At 48.8% G+C, this 13,738-nt stretch overlaps 4 protein-coding genes across 4 annotated transcripts; 3 read left to right on the plus strand and 1 right to left on the minus strand.

Moving 5' to 3' along the window:
• Window positions 1-489: 489 nt before the first annotated feature.
• HO173_010506 (uncharacterized protein) lies at window positions 490-3,322 on the minus strand (the record flags this gene model as incomplete). Its single annotated transcript, XM_037312391.1, has 6 exons — window positions 490-866; window positions 929-1,641; window positions 1,696-2,178; window positions 2,238-2,315; window positions 2,368-2,869; window positions 3,298-3,322. 6 exons carry the CDS (start codon window positions 3,320-3,322, stop codon window positions 490-492), a joined length of 2,178 nt encoding a protein of 725 aa, XP_037160796.1.
• Window positions 3,323-5,222: 1,900 nt separating this feature from the next.
• On the plus strand, window positions 5,223-6,484 carry HO173_010507 (uncharacterized protein; the record flags this gene model as incomplete). Its single annotated transcript, XM_037312392.1, has 7 exons — window positions 5,223-5,252; window positions 5,303-5,338; window positions 5,428-5,545; window positions 5,595-5,682; window positions 5,729-5,822; window positions 5,876-6,212; window positions 6,267-6,484. The coding sequence occupies 7 exons, from the start codon at window positions 5,223-5,225 to the stop codon at window positions 6,482-6,484; spliced, it is 921 nt and encodes a 306-aa protein (XP_037160797.1).
• Window positions 6,485-7,576: 1,092 nt separating this feature from the next.
• Window positions 7,577-8,597, plus strand: HO173_010508 (uncharacterized protein; the record flags this gene model as incomplete). Its single annotated transcript, XM_037312393.1, has 4 exons — window positions 7,577-7,690; window positions 7,843-8,010; window positions 8,063-8,117; window positions 8,203-8,597. 4 exons carry the CDS (start codon window positions 7,577-7,579, stop codon window positions 8,595-8,597), a joined length of 732 nt encoding a protein of 243 aa, XP_037160798.1.
• A 3,322-nt stretch (window positions 8,598-11,919) lies between these two features.
• On the plus strand, window positions 11,920-13,478 carry HO173_010509 (uncharacterized protein; the record flags this gene model as incomplete). The annotated part of the gene is made up of 2 exons (XM_037312394.1): window positions 11,920-12,140; window positions 12,218-13,478. The coding sequence occupies 2 exons, from the start codon at window positions 11,920-11,922 to the stop codon at window positions 13,476-13,478; spliced, it is 1,482 nt and encodes a 493-aa protein (XP_037160799.1).
• Between the last annotated feature and the right edge of the window lie 260 nt (window positions 13,479-13,738).

Below are 13,738 nucleotides of genomic sequence, written 5' to 3' on the forward strand. Positions count from 1 at the left end.
GCACCGCAACACCATTGTACCAGCGCCATTAGGAATCAAACCTAATACGAACTAAATACCTCCAACCACATGACTTTGGCGAGATATGAAGATAAAAACCTTCCATATTTCCTTTACCACAAATTGGGCCTGCATCCACTTCTTTTGGCAGATCTAGCTGTGACCGGACCACTTCCAAGTCGACGAAACGTGCAAATCATCGCCCATCACGAAAATTGATAATGGTCAGCCGCGAAGATATTCTGCATCTTTTACAGCAGAACATCACCGGCAACTTCGTAGAAGTCAGACCTTGAGTGTTCTATCCCATGTGCTCCTATAGAACACTGTAGATACAAAGTTCTGCTCAAGCATAAACAAGCCATCAAACCGTTCTAAAGGTGTGGCGCTGGGAATCATTCTTCCACTCCAAATTTTCCATGCAAAGGGAACTCTCTATATTCTCCTTTCCTGTTGGGCCGAGCAGATTGAAGTAAAACCTCATTGAGCTCAGTCATCATCTTGACCCAGACGGCCATAATCGCCCCCACCTTTACCCTCGCCTTTCGTCCTTTGTACCATTCTTGATATCCACCCTCCAAGCCCTTCACTACTCGCCGGCGCGTCAGGCGGAAGCCGAGGCTTGCCGTTTTCCACCGGAACGGATGGCGGATTAATGTCAAGACCCGGAATTGCATTGTCTGCTGTAAAATTACCAGGCCCCCCACGCCTAATGTCAAGCGATGGCACGGGGGATCGGTTGCCACTCATCAGAGATTCAACCTCTGCGTGTTGAGCAGGAGTCGGCATCGCCGTGGTAGCGTCGCCGAAGAGTTGGTCCATGTCTTCGAGTCGCACGTTGGCGGTTTCAGGGTAGAGAAAATATACTACGGATGGTCAACACAGACATTACTGGGGTTTGATGATATTGAGAACGGAGACACCATACCGAGAACAAAACTGACAGCGCAGAAAAACGCATGTACGAGATATAACCGCCATTTAATCCATTCTTGTAAGACTGGCGTCAACTCACCCACAATCCAATTGCACGCCCAATTGGATGCTGTACTCAGGCTTGCTCCTTTGGCTCTGATGCTCAGCGGCAGGATTTCTGGTGGGTAAAGCCATGGTATGGGGCCCCAGGAAGCACCGAAAGCGGCATTGTAGATCATGACGAAGATGACGGTTAGTACTGGGGTGTAATGTATGTCGATGAAGATGAAGTATGATATGGCGGAAAGCGAAATGATCATAGCAATGGCTCCAGAAAGAAGGATCAAGCGTCGACCCCATCTGTCCACAAGGTACCATGGAGGAACGGTCGAGAGTAGGTAGGTAATGCCGTTGATTCCGGTCATAAGGATAGCATCACGGCCGACCCATCCGGCCGACTCGAATACGAGAGGTGCGTAGTAGGAAATGACGTTGATGCCGTTCAGCTGTGCCAAACCCTGCGCGGACATGGCGATGAAGAGCCGCTTGTAGTATTTCCTGAACATTTCATAGTACGACCTTTCCCCTTCCTGTCGCTGGAGGAGAACGTCCATCTTGATCTCCCGGTACTCTTGGCGAGCCTTGTCATTGTGAATGTCTCCGCCACCGTATAGGTTGGCAATCACTACAATACCTTCTTCATCGTGATCATTATCCAACAGCCACCTATACCGAGTTGGTCAATCACACGCCACGACTTGCAGTCTAGGGGCGACTGACCTTGGCGACTCGCAGATGATCAGACTACCCAGACCTAGGAGGAGACCCATGAAGCACTGAAGCAGCAGCGGGATCCGCCATGCATAATCACTCGGTATAAAGCTACAGAAATAGTCCACCCACACGCTGGCGGCGTAGCCGCTTATGTTGCCAGTGAATTCGATGCAAGCAAGCTTCCCTCTGTTGTGTGGGGGAGATATCTCGGATTGGTAGACAGGCACAATTGTCGACAAGGCCCCCACGCCCAGACCGGCGATGATTCTCCCAAGAATCATCATCGGCATGCCGTTTGCAAACGTCTGGAGAGCTCCACCCACAAAGAAGATCATTGAGCCAAACAGTATGGTTCTCCGACGGCCGATCATATCTCCTATTCTTCCAACGCAGAGAGATGCAATGAACGCGCCGACCTCGAGAATGGCCACCATTGTCCCTATTTCGGCTTTTGTAGGCTGATTGAAATAATCTTTAAAGTACGAACCTCTGCGTGTGTTGACATCGATCAGCCAAAGATTCCATTGAAGGGGGACCCGGCGTCCTACGTTATGATTCCAGACATCACGCCTTGATCATATCCAAACAGAAAAACTCCTACGGATACAAACACACTAGTGAAGTATCTGCGGTACGTCAACACTGATCCTCAATCATGGAACATTTCATGGAACATACAGCAACGGCTTCCCTGTCAAGCCATGCATCTGGCTTCTCTGTCGGTCGCCCGTCATGATGATGGCGAGGGCTTTCTCTGTGCGTCCGATCTGCCTCGCCGGAGGGTTCGGTATTTCAATAGCCTCTTTACTGAGTCCAGGATTGGTAGCCTTATGCTCTAAATGGATATGCTGTGAGTAATGAACGTGCTTAGGCCGCCGGTGTAATGGGCGTGGGTTGGATCTGCCGATGCCCTGGTGGTCTCCCGACTCCCGTAGACGTATGCGTAAAGGATCCTCCTCGTCGGCAAGCTGTTCGGCAAGGTCGCCAGTATCACTCCAGAGTGAAAAGTCAGAACCCGCAGAATCGGAGGAGTGCCGATTAACCTTCTTCTCGTTGAGCAATGCGGCCGAATCCTCCGCTCTTGACTGAAAGGGAGATGCTAGGGTGCGGAGAGGGATAGTAGCAGAGTCGTAAGGCTTTGAGGAAGGAATTGTGACGGTTGTTGAGGGCAGTAGCCCGTCTGATGGGTTAATCGATTTGGTCCTAGGAGAAATGCGTTGTGGGACGCGGGGGAGGCTTCCTGGAATGGAGCGGGCGACTTGCGCGCTCTCTGCTGAGCAAATAAGATCACGACAGGCGTAGATCACACAGCACTGGACAAGCTGCTGGTTCCTTTCGTTTTTGAAGCTGGTGGGCGAAAAAAAGACGAGTGACTTTGTCACAAGACCCGGTTAATATGCTGTCGTTGGGCGAATAAGTTTGGCAGTTCAAGTTGCAGTGTTAGTGAGTGAGTGAGAAGCCACGGTAATAATGCTTGCTCTTCTCTTAGTGTCATGCAAAACCGTCTTCGCGTTCGCGGCGATTCTTTTCGTCCTGTTCGCTACTTCTATGGTAATAAGTCTTTGTAGAGTCGGCCTGTCCGATCCAAGTCTAGGGTATTCAATGTACGGTTAAAGTAATGGACACAGTCCATGATGAGCTTGTCGATTACGGTAATAGACCTAATGAAGCAAGCTAGGTGTACAGACTACAAAGACCCTCTATAATATAACAAGGAAAGGACAGGGTCCAAATTCCCATTACCCAAGTGCTCTACTGTCTAGAGGTAAGTTCCAGTGTCCCCCACGGCGCGGGTGTGAGATTGATGAAGCTCAGAATACCACCCTACGGACGACATAGTTATTGCTTGCAAAAGCGGCCGCGAGGGGCTAGATGGGGTGTGGCTGGCGAGCCTCCACGCTGGAGCACGACCCTGCATAAGGCAAGCATGTACCTTCGTACCTACCGAGTACCTTTCCCCTCGGTTTTATAGTCTCTTCGTGAAAACCCACCTGAGCGGCGACCCCACGCATCATCATATTGAGAAGGCCAGCTAACGTCAAGAGGTCTCAGAGACTAGCCTTTCCAAGGGTTTTCTCATCTATCCTTGGCACTGAAGGTGGCGAACCTACGGTCAAGTCTGTGCAGGTGCTAAAAGAGCATGTGGGGACCCTCAATATAAAATCGTAGAAGTCCTGTAATTTAGGCGCGATACCAGAAAAAGGTGATAATTCTCTTTAATATCTCCTGAAAAGCGCCATTCTATCTATAAGAGAGTTAATGATTTATACATTTGATTTCCTTTTTCAATGTCTTCTGATAGAAAGATTTATCTTGTTCTAATTGATCATTATAAAATATAGACAAAGACAAAGAAAAAGAACTTATCCAATCTCACGCAAAGAAGCAAGGGAGGCAATTATATGTTCAAGGATGTGAAGCATGAAGGCGAATATAAGAACACACACGGTCTCAGTCTAGTATACGAGTATGTCATGGTACCTGTTCCTATTTTGGTAGCATACTTGCAGAGAGGGGTGGGATTGAGCCACGTGGCTATTCAATATTCAATTGATTTGTCCCTCCAAAAATGAAAGTTCTGACGTCTTCTAACGACAACAAACAGTGTCTAGGACTGCAAAGAATAGGATCAGTCATTTTCTGATGGAATAGATTCAATCAATTCTCCTGCTTCCCGGAGCTTAATTTTCACCACAGACGCCGCTTTCCTCTGTCTTCCTGAGTATTAGGTAACATAGCTTCTGGCGAGCGGTACTCCATGACCCTGACAACAACTCGGCGCCGGCATGCAACGATTTGGTAGTCCATTGTAGAACTAAAGGGGAAAGATTTAGAGTCCGTAGATCCAACGGAGAACATGATGTGTTGGCATCGGTACGTGATTGGTAAGAAAGGGACCCATTGCCTTTTGATTTAGAGAAGATGAATATCAGCTTGAAATCCCCAGGTTGCTGTGGAGTGTTGAAGATCGAACCGAGGGAACCCCGAGTCCCCAAGAGGTTGAGTTGTCAGGTCCGTGGCGTCACTCGCAACATCCGAGGGATCGCTTCACCAGCCACTTCAAGTCGCGCCTCTCATCTCATTTCCCTTCCCGCAAAGCAATCTCCCCTGCAAGTCAGACATTCATTCTCTAGGTAAAGTATTCTCTCCCACCTTCTACCGTATTCGATTCACGCCGACATTGACCCTCGTCGCCATCAAAAGTAGCACTTCTCTCTCTCTTGAACTCCGATCTCTTAGGGTGGTGCTACTCGTTGAAGGTGCAGAGGCTCCGTCACCGTCCCGCAGCTGCCCTGCCGATCTCGCGCGTCGCTCCTTTCTTGTTTTTAATAACAGGCCACTGACAGACACTCGCTCCTGCACCGACAAGCCGACTCTGCAGCCATTGACTCCTCCAGTGCGACGTCAAAACCTTCAAACACAGTAAGGCTACTATCTGCGTCTTTGAGCAACTGTCGTCATTCCGTGGTTACCATCTATGGGAGTAGGGAGTCGGCGAAAGTGGACAGCACGCACCCTCCAACAACCTTACGATGGGTTCCACACAATTCGGCAACTTTCACGTACGAAGCGCACCGCAAATTCCTCAAATTCGGTTGGCTGACCTGCGCAGAATTTCTGTCGAGACTCCACTCTCCCAATATGCAACGTAAGTTTACTCTGAAGCGAACCCTTACCTACTCGACCTTGGAAACGGCTGCGACTCGGTATCACAACAGATGCTGACTTAGACCACAGCTGTTCAGTGAGTCGCCGACACAAAGTGGCACTGGCAGTCAATTAGGAGGATATGGGTTCGGAGGGTGTGGTTTGACAGGCATAACACTCAGCCATGATCGAAATTTATCGAACCTCGGTATGTGCGTATAGACCATAGGAATTTCATCAGTACTGACAGCTTGTAGGGTCAATATTGCTTTGTGGGCTAGCCATCTTAGTGACCACCGTCCTCCTATGGAGAGCAGACAGGAAGCAAGCTGCAGTAGGCCGAAGGTATGGTCTGTCCTGCCAGCTTCTGCCCGCTGCTGACAATGCACAGAGAGTTCCAGCTGTTCCTCGTTGGCTACATAATTGTTGAGATATGTGAGATATTCACAGTGGGCGGTTTTCCCCTGGAACGTAAAGTTAGGCTCGTACGGCTTTTTCCTCCTCCAGCTATGCGCTTCAACTATGCTAACATTTGTAGGGTTTTACTGCTGTTCATCTCGGTTCGATCGTTGCAACTCTATGGGTTTTGCTCTTAAATGGTATTGTCGGCTTCCAAATTCTGGATGATGGCACACCTATATCCCTGGGATTGATACTTTTGTCCGGAATCGCATTCTTCGTTGGCACGGGTTACATAGCTCTCGACACCGCTTTCAGCTACACCCACACGTTTGTGCCCAGTCTCTTAGGGCCGGATAATCGAAACATTGCCCTCTACGTGCTCTATCAATTATGGCCTCTGATATGCTTGGCGGGGTTCTTCCTTTTAGAGACAGTTCTTGTCCTGAGAGTACTTGGGGAGAAAAAGCCGATGTGTATGTGGTGCCCCATCTAAATCAGTGCCTGTAATATACTTACATTAAATCTAGTATATCTCGTGGCGGCGGCGCTGTTGTTTGCTATCGGCCAAATCTTCCAATACGTCATCAGCACTCACATCTGTCGAGGAACCAATGGCAAGATCGACGGCGCACTCTTCGAAACGTTATTCACGCTTCTATCCGTCGTCATGATATGGGTCTTCTGGTCAAGTATAACGGAAGACGACTGGCCTATGCCGACATCAGGGGAGAGCACGTATACATAATGGCACTACTCCCGAGTATCTTCCTTCTTATGTGATGATTGATGTTACTTTAGCGCATTAGCTCTCATGATTATCTTGCATCTCCTTAGTGTGTACAAACATAATAAATAAGTCACTGCACGATCTTGGGAAGGCCAGGCTCCGCTTATTTACGAAGTGGGACTTGAAGCGGATGTGCTGGAAAAGAGGGCGGAGGAATCAGGTGTGATAATGCTGGCGGGAGAAACGTAGTTGTACAATACAAAACAGAAAAATGTACACGTTAATCGTACACGTTAATCAGCTACAACCTCTCATATTCTCGCGGTATTGATCAGAAAAAGGAAGTTGGAAAAGGAACCAACCCGTGGAGGTTCCTGGTGGCTATCGGTCTGGGCGAGAATGTTTCTCTGCCAAGCCTCACGAAATGTACGAGTAGGCCTAATCTTTATAATGCTTTCGAGTCCGACAATCAGCGAGGTAGCCACGTTGAAATCTTCCCAACCTGATTCTTTTGCGAACCTCATCGTTGCACCATGCATTGCATATCAACCCACCTTGTTCAGTAACGATGAAAAGGATTCGGGTACCGGTAAGTTCCGCCAATCTTGGACCTGGCTTCGATGTTTCCGGTCTTGCTGTCCGGTCCGCACCGTCCGCTTCTCAGTCCCAAAGATGGCTCCATTCAATTGCGAGATTGTATGCGAAGGCGAGGGTGCAGAAAGTCTTAGCTGTACTGTCGACGAGAATTTAATTACGAAACTAGCGCTTCAAAAACTATCAGAAGCCCAGGATATTCGTTATGATTGGCAGATCCTAGAGCTAGCTCCAGATGGAGCTATTTGTGATAATTCAATGCAGGGCGCGATACAACGCCGAGACTCTTCTTCAGACACGCAACCTCCCTCGGCGGTCAAAGTGTCGGAAACCAACCCAAGTTAGACTCCACAACAAACGATGTAGGGATTGGCCTGTCAATATCCTCTTTGAGCAAACCGAATAAGACTGAGCAAATAGACGACAATTCGCGAGTCCAAGAATCATGTCGCCTAGCGCAGTAAAGTTAAGTACATCACAGACAAGTTCACTGAGCGAACGGAGTGGGACAAAATAATGCAGCAGAACAACCTTTCTCCAGCCGAAGTGCGCGAAATCATTCGAATTGGTATCGGTGACGACCAAGGGACGGTGCAGAAGACCTTCCTCTCCGACCTTACCATAGCGGGCGTGATTGCGAAAATTAGGATCATAAGACGTCGATCACAAAGAAAGGCAAGCAATACACATACGCTATGCACTTCATCGCCCCCTTGAACATTCAATTATGCGAGTTCAGGAAGTCATCAAAGGCGGTGACACTCAGTCCTCAATCAAAGTAGGCACGCGTTCAATGTCCTAATATCACCAGCATTGACGATGACTGGGCAATCCACGGCATGCATAATATACAAAAAGGAAGCACCGATCGCCAAAGCAGAATGCGCATATCCGCCGCATACACTCACAGGATGTTTGCAGAATTTTCTTCGGGTTCGAGAGAAGTACAGGTGAGTATGGACGACCAAATGCTTAGATGCATATTTCTGACCATGTGGACAGGTCCTCGGCAGCTTCGAGATATTTTCCGCCCAAGTTGCCCAGCATATAATGGGGAGTTGGTCTACACCCTCGCGAGAGCCCTAATGGCTCCTCTTCGCGCATTACGCTCTCACCGGACATCAACCTGAACTCTAGGTCAGGAGCTTCAAATGTGTGCAGTGTGATAGAGGAGGCCGCAGATTTCCGGAATACTCCAGCATCACGGGGCTCTAGCGCAGGAGGAAGTGGAGATGAGGGAGGTGAATATGAAAAAGATGCGGGTGAGGAGCCTGCAGACGACTTAGGAGTCTTAGATGAGGAATACGGATTATCGACCGATGCTATGAGTTCCAGCGCTTCCATGTCGCGCTGCACAAGCATCGACAGCATGGATCATCTCGATAACACTAATCGGGATTCAACCGTTCGTGAAATTGGTGGAGCCAGTATGCCACTCTGGACTAATAATCTGGTACACGCTTCTCAGTCGCCAGCGGTCACGGATCGAGTGATGTCCAGTATGTTTGCATATGTCGAATTGTTCCAAGTATACTGATCTTGCTTATCGCTTTGACGCGCAGAACGCGAGCGCCCTGATACAAATGGTATTCCTGCATACTCAGCTAGCAACTTGCAAATGCCATCTGCTTCACTCATCAGCAATTTGAGGGCATGTAATCGGCCACGTGCCTCAAGATTTGGTAAGCTATCAGGGCTGGAATCACGAAATATATGACGACTAACGTCACATAGAGCTCGACAGAATTCCTTCATCAAACATACCCGACTCCACAACGGTCTCTACTTCTCGCAACGGCACCTCACTTATACCAGCAGGGTATGAAGTCTCATCTTTTCTGCGATTTTCCAACAGAAACACCAGCAAATTATGCATGGCAGGTAGTGTCTTGCGACTTATCCTGGATGGATTGAATGCGCATCGTCTACAGTCCAGAAAGTCCTGTTGAAGCGGACCAAGTCTTCATCTCCAAAAAGGTGCTTTGTTCGATGTTGGTTTGTAATCAATCCCTCTGCTGGAAGACTTTGGCGTATCCACTGAAATGAATTATTTGATCTGCTATATGCGGCACAAGAGATGGACTCGCAGCTTTGATTGCAGCTTTGTCATCAGTGTCCTAAACAGTGCCACATCTAGCTTTCAATGCAGCAAAGAACCGATCAGTGTTTGCGGTTAAGGAATCCACTGTCATCCTTTCCGCCAATCTTCCCTTACTCGTGTGTGCAAGATACCGCAAGAAGCCTTTTGTAGTCGCCAGGCTTGGATTCGGGCTGACCTCCTGAAATGCTGGATGGTTTTCGGTATATATATCCGATCCGAGGAAAAGGGGAGGGAGGAGGAGTAGCAAGAGTCCCTTCCCTTGAACGGGCAAGATGCTCTAAGCCATCAATCCAGCTATTGAACTTTGGTTAGCGGGCGTGTATCCAACCGAAAGAACTCTCTGGTAGACGTAGACATACTCGACATACCCCTGTATGATGTATGCATGGTCTCTTAAAGTCTTCGGTCCATGCGACTGAATTATTCTTGAGTTATCCACTCTAAGATGACCCTTTGGGACGTCGGCACCGTGATCTATAGCATGTGCCAATTGCTCTTGAGGAAAAAGTCGCCGGCCCATCCTGATGGAACGCAGATTTCTTGTGGAAAAGATGGAGGTAAAGAGGGGATTGGGGGAGTGTCTATGAATCTCAGCCAACGCCTGAGCCTGGGGCGGCGTCTCGAGAGCCAGTAGTCGCATGCATGATGCTATGGTTGAAGTGAAGAGGAAGGGGGCATGAAGGAGGGGGGAAGTGGGGGGAAGGGGGGGTGTCAAGGTGGCGTGGTGGCTCTGAAGCAGGGAGTTTCTCGGGCGATAAAGCGGCAGCCGTCGGAAGATCTCCGCCTGAGCTTGGGGCAGATTTTGCCACCATCTCGACACAGGCCTAGCGTGGTCTTGGCACCGCAACTCCGTCTATTTGTACCTGTTTTCATCATGTAGAGAATCAATTAACTATTATATACATCATGAATCCATAGACCAAGTCTTGATTTCTTGACAGATTTCTACTATCTTATCTCGCCAAGTAATTAGGAATGTACCCCGATGTCACCGCTCTTTTGGTGAGCGGAGATTTCTGCGCTGCCCTAACCACCCGAGCATTTTAGCCGCTATTACAACGGAGAAATATATAACATCACAGCTACAATTCGTGGAAGGTGGCCGAGTGGTTAATTATTGCGAGTGACTCAAAAATTGAATTCTTTGACCTGGGTTCTACCTGGTTGTTGCATCTCATATAGGCTTGGGAGACTAGAATACATATTCCACTACCACACATCACCATAATGCCGACTTGATACGTTTACCACCTATTTCTACTAGCATTCGACATCGCCAAGGCATTTCACGGATACGAGACCGGACTTCCTCCATTTCTATCCCCTCAAATTCTTCCATAATCACCTTAATCAACTCCGCCTTGTTCCGTCTTTGTCGACGATGTACACGGGCCTTCAATACATTCCAGACACCTTCTTTAGGATTGAGATCGTGTGATTGAGCTGGATGTTGTAGAGTCTCAATCCAGTTCTCGTCACGTAGCTGATTGGCCCGGCCTACTGGTCCAGATTTCTTGCCATGACTGGGATCCCCATCCTCCATTAGAATACCTCGGCCTTTACTTTATCCCGGTGCATGTACACGTAATTCATGAACTTGTTGAATATGGCCTGGAAGAAGCTCGTCCACGTAGTAATTCTAAGTCATAGAGTTGCCTTTTTCTTTGATTTCGGGCTCGTGAGGCAAGGATTCTTTCCAGAGTTCGATTCGTTCCTCATACTCTGGAGTGGTCTCACGTTTCGGACATCGTGTAGGCTTTCGAGGCTTCTGAATCTTCACTGCAGGAGGATCATAGACAGATCCGGATATGTGCACTGAACAGGGCTCCAGATCCGGCCGAGATTCCATATTTTCCACATCATATCGAGTACCTATTTCACGCAGTACACGTCCTTGTGGCTGAGCGTTTCGTGAAAAATGAGCTTCGTCTGGTGTAGGTAGAGCGTGTCATGAAACCTAATTGGAAAGCTTGCTTTCTCGACTTGAGATCCCAAATGGCTTCTACGCTAAGAGGCTAGTAACCAATCAGATCATCGGAGTTTACGATTCCTAGTCTAAAACACACCTTATTTCTTCATTTTTGATCTAATCACGGATATAAACGGGTACGTCCAAAAGAGGAAGCTGAAAAAGATCTTCAAAATCTTCAAATCTACCTTTCTTAATTCCTTTTCTTTTATCAAAAATATAATAACAAAGTAAGTTTATAGAGTTATAGAATTAATTATACGCTTTTGAATAATATAGCGTAGACGAAATTTGATAAATCATATAACTATGAGGTATTGATTGATCTTCCCACGGTATCGACAAGCTTTCCACTACTGGGAAGCCCACGCCCCAGCACATATTTATTCCCGATGGAATATCGCGGGGTTGAAGATCTTGTAGGATAGGAGAATGTCGTAGGGTAAGAGAGTGTTGTAGGGTTGGAGAATTTTGCGGGGTTAAGATGTCGTAGGAGAGAAGAATATCGTAGAGTAAGAGAGTAAGTTATCGTAGGAGGGGAGAATATTATAGTATAGGAGGCTATCGTACGGTAGACGTCTATCGTAGGGTAAAAGAGTACCGTAGAGTAAGTAATATTTATCCATCTCTGCTCACCTACCTAGGTCATCTAACTCACTCACCCCCATGCGACCTTCTAGGTGCCAAGCAACAAATCAGCTCCACTCTTTATCGCATCTGAACCTGTGGGACATGGCCACACTGCCTTGCCATGAATTCTGCTGATAATATTTTTTTCTACTCGTCATCATGGCCGAATCCGACGACGAGTACGTGCAAGACATCTCCGACGAGGATATAGAAGCCCATCAAGTCACCCGGGGTGCTGGGGCGGGCTCAAGGGTGACCGGACAGGGCAGTCGAGGAGCAGGATGGGAGGTAACCCGCACATGGGAGAACGTTGTAGAAGGCGCGGATGGCACAATCAGTTCCACAGTCGAGGGACTTCTTGAGGCAGGCAAGAGGAAGAGGTGAGAAGCACAGGGTGAAACTCACTGCGATTGAACGCAAGAGGAGCTGCATTTCTAATTTGGATGGAGCTATATAGGCTGCTCAAAGACACCACACCCCTCCAGAGAGGCATCATCCGCCATCTGCTCCTTGTTCTCGACCTTTCAAATGCCATGTCCGACAAGGACTTGCGCCCAACCCGCTACCTCCTCACTCTCCGCTACACCATAAACTTCATCACCGAATTCTTCGAGCAGAACCCTATCTCTCAACTCGGGATAATAGGCACACGCGATGGTCTTGCGCTCACGATATCATCCCTTTCAGGTAATCCAAACGACCATATCTCCAACATCCAGAAATTGCATGAGCAGGAACCAAAAGGTCAACCTTCTCTCCAGAACGCCCTCGATATGGCTCGTGCCGCTCTCTTTCATGCGCCTACACATACGACCCGCGAGGTCTTGATCCTCTTTGGCTCCCTTCTCTCCTCCGACCCGGGTGATATACATGCCACTATTTCCGCCCTTGTCTCCTCCCACATAACTGTCACAATCATCGGTCTCGCCGCCCAAGTCGCCATCTGCCTCACCCTGGCCACCCGCACAAATCCCTCACTACCTCCAAGCCAAACATACAACGTCGCTCTCAATGAAATCCATTACCGCGACCTGCTCATGCGCGCAACCACCCCTCCAACCACGCCCCATTCCACCACTGAGCGCAGTGGAGTTGAAAGCAGTCTACTCATGATGGGCTTTCCGAGCAGGATCGTCGACCCAAGTCCTACACTATGCGCATGTCATTCACGTCCCACGCGTGGCGGCTATCTCTGCTCTCGCTGCAGCAGCAAGGTCTGCTCGCTACCAACACAATGTCCAGCATGCGGCCTCACCCTCATCTTAAGCACGCATCTAGCACGCAGCTACCACCACTTGTTCCCCTTACGCAATTGGCGAGAAGTCACCTGGGCACGCGCAAACGAATCGGGTCAAAAGGTCTGCTTTGGCTGCCAGGCACCGTTCCCTGAACGACCTGCCTCACTGCGGCGCCAGAGTACCTCTGGCGCGCAGAACCATGTTCGGATGTCGCTTGCTACTTCGCGGAGCCAACCTCACCCTCCGAAAGCTGTGCATACTAGTACTGCGAGTAAGGATGGGGTATCCGAGTCTGGACGGTATGAATGCGAAAATTGTGGAAGATTCTTCTGTATTGACTGCGACGTATTTGCACACGAGGTTGTCCATAATTGTCCCGGATGTCAGAGTCGGGAAGGGATCTTGACTGCTGGGACTGGGAAGGGAGTAGGTCAGACGGAGGTGGTGGTTGAGGAGATGACCGGTGAAACGGCTTCCTAGGGGCAGTTTTGTGTGACTTGGAAGGCGGAGAGCGGAATAGCGGAGCCGTAGGATGTTTGAAGTCACGAAAGCGGCATTGAAAAGCGTTGGATACATGGATGATACCATTGACTTGCATGAAGCCGCCTTGAAGATGTGATCGAGAACCAGACGTCCTACCGAGTAGATGTCTAATATTTATAGGCCAACCCTCAGAATCCTGACGTTGCAGAAGAGTCCTGAAAGCTCTCCTCTTGCACGACTGTGGCTCCTTCCCCTTC

The sequence above is a fragment of the Letharia columbiana genome (genome assembly GCF_014066305.1).
Source record: "Letharia columbiana isolate WasteWater2 chromosome Unknown Sc0000049_s0, whole genome shotgun sequence".
Classification (NCBI taxonomy): domain Eukaryota; kingdom Fungi; phylum Ascomycota; class Lecanoromycetes; order Lecanorales; family Parmeliaceae; genus Letharia; species Letharia columbiana.